At 26.6% G+C, this 2,077-nt stretch overlaps 2 protein-coding genes across 2 annotated transcripts; one reads left to right on the plus strand and one right to left on the minus strand.

The window, feature by feature from the left end:
• The first annotated feature begins 283 nt into the window (after positions 1 to 283).
• On the plus strand, positions 284 to 1,492 carry Chro.10404 (hypothetical protein). The annotated part of the gene is made up of 1 exon (XM_660141.1): positions 284 to 1,492. One exon carries the CDS (start codon positions 284 to 286, stop codon positions 1,490 to 1,492), a length of 1,209 nt encoding a protein of 402 aa, XP_665233.1.
• A 203-nt stretch (positions 1,493 to 1,695) lies between these two features.
• Chro.10405 (hypothetical protein) lies at positions 1,696 to 2,028 on the minus strand. Its single annotated transcript, XM_660142.1, has 1 exon — positions 1,696 to 2,028. The coding sequence occupies one exon, from the start codon at positions 2,026 to 2,028 to the stop codon at positions 1,696 to 1,698; it is 333 nt and encodes a 110-aa protein (XP_665234.1).
• Positions 2,029 to 2,077: the final 49 nt, after the last annotated feature.

Below are 2,077 nucleotides of genomic sequence, written 5' to 3' on the forward strand. Positions count from 1 at the left end.
ATAGAAAGTAATTTATGAAGCAAATTTTTCATTAGGAAATGACATTTATGATCCATTCCAGAGATATAATAATATTGAAAAAGGCATAGGCATTGAATTTTTTGAATTAAGAATACCAAATCACGAAATTTCTGAATTACAATTCTTAGAAAACTTCTTCATTGGAAGTTTTCCAAATCTGGAAAATTTAAGAGAACTTAGAATTGTAGGAAATTCTCAAGATAATAAAGATTTTAAAAAAAGGTCAAAATATGAAGCTGTTAAACAATTAAGAGAAGTCAATATGAGATATTATAGGGAAAATTCCTTTTCAATGCTTAAAGTACTGGAATTAAGAAATTTATATATACCTTTAGACACATTTGATCATTTAATTTTAATGTTTTCACTTTCAAATAATAATTCAAGATATAAATTTCAAAGTTATGAAATTGAAGGTAACCAACTTTTATATAATTACCAGAAAGTTTATGCAACTTATAATTTAAAGTTCGAGGATGGATCATCTAAAAATCATTATTATAATATCAATAAATATCATAGTATGAGTATCCAAGAGGAATCTGATTTCATGCTTAATTCAGATTATACAAACTTAGGATTCTCTCATCCTGATGATATTTCTTGCAAAAACAAAAACGATTATGACCTTTTAGGTATGAAACTGAAAGATAAAGATAATTATAATAGAAATACAAAAGAGTCTAGTAAAATTAATGAAAATGGTTATATGAATAATAAATTACAAAACAAATCACCTTTTCAGCATGATTCGCAGGTAATGCAACCATTTCTAGATATTAAACGATGGATAATAAATATTTCTAAAACAAAAGAGAATAATAATCCAGAAAATATAAGTAATGTACTATATTCATTAAATACTCATATTTTAATTCTAGATAATCAGTTACAAGAAATGAAGTATCAAAGTATTACTGAGATACACAGAAACTTAATTTCAAGAACTATTTTAGAATATTTGGTAGATCCAATCAAGACATGTTTGAGTATATCTAATTCAAGGATAGTCCTCTCTTTTGGATTTGATAATTTGATTTATTCTGGATATATGTTAGGAGTCTTATTTGAATATCAAGTAACACTCAAGGAACTATCAGCATTATCATTTTTGATACCTATAGATTTCTTTTGCCAACTTAAACTTAATAGAATTCAAGTTCTTAAAGTTTCATTATTTAAAGATAAGAATTTAGAACCTAAAGACCTTATTCAATTATGCTCTTGGATTGAAAGATATGGAAAAAATCTCAATTATATACATATTAGAGTAACAGGATCAAGCTCTAAATGGGTACCGAAAGAAGCAGAAATTACAAGGCTTATTAATTTATGGAAAAAAATGTGTCCAAGAACACTTGAGGGTAAATCTCAAGAAAAAATCAAATTTGAATGTTGTTTTACAGATCATATATTCTCAAAGATGGAAAAATTACCCAAAGACTTTGAATACGACACAGAATCTGATTAAGAAATACAAACTAGCACCAGCACAATATCAATCCATCCAAATACTAAATAACTATTATTCAGATTTGACAAGTACAAAAAACAACAACATTCTTAACATTGTTTTTTTCTCCTTAAATTCTCTTATGTGAGAATATTAATCATAAAAGACTTTCAATGAAAAAATGGACTAAAAAAACAATAACAAAACAACATGAACAAAAATCACTCCCGATCTTTGAATCTCCTTAAAAGCTGTTCTTTAATTGATCGGAGTTCTTCATCGGGTTTAAGCCCACTTAAATAATCATTAGAAATCTCAGAATCACAACCATTGTGAGAAGTCTTATGAAAAATTTCTTCAACCTCATGCAAGTTCCTGATAAAATTCTTTCTGAAAAGCATTTCAAGTTTTGCAGAATATTTTCTAGGATGGACTCCTGAAATTGTTATAAGAATCTGATTATTTGTAATTTTTGTAATCAACTCATGATGTTTTACTTTAAGAACAGATATATCTTTGGTTAAATCTTTAATCTCTGATATAATTTCAAGCATATTTGGATTATTGGCCCAGCATGAAACTTCTTGACCTNCATTTGAATAA

Source organism: Cryptosporidium hominis (genome assembly GCF_000006425.1).
Source record: "Cryptosporidium hominis TU502 chromosome 1 CHRO011120, whole genome shotgun sequence".
Classification (NCBI taxonomy): Eukaryota; Apicomplexa; class Conoidasida; order Eucoccidiorida; family Cryptosporidiidae; genus Cryptosporidium; species Cryptosporidium hominis.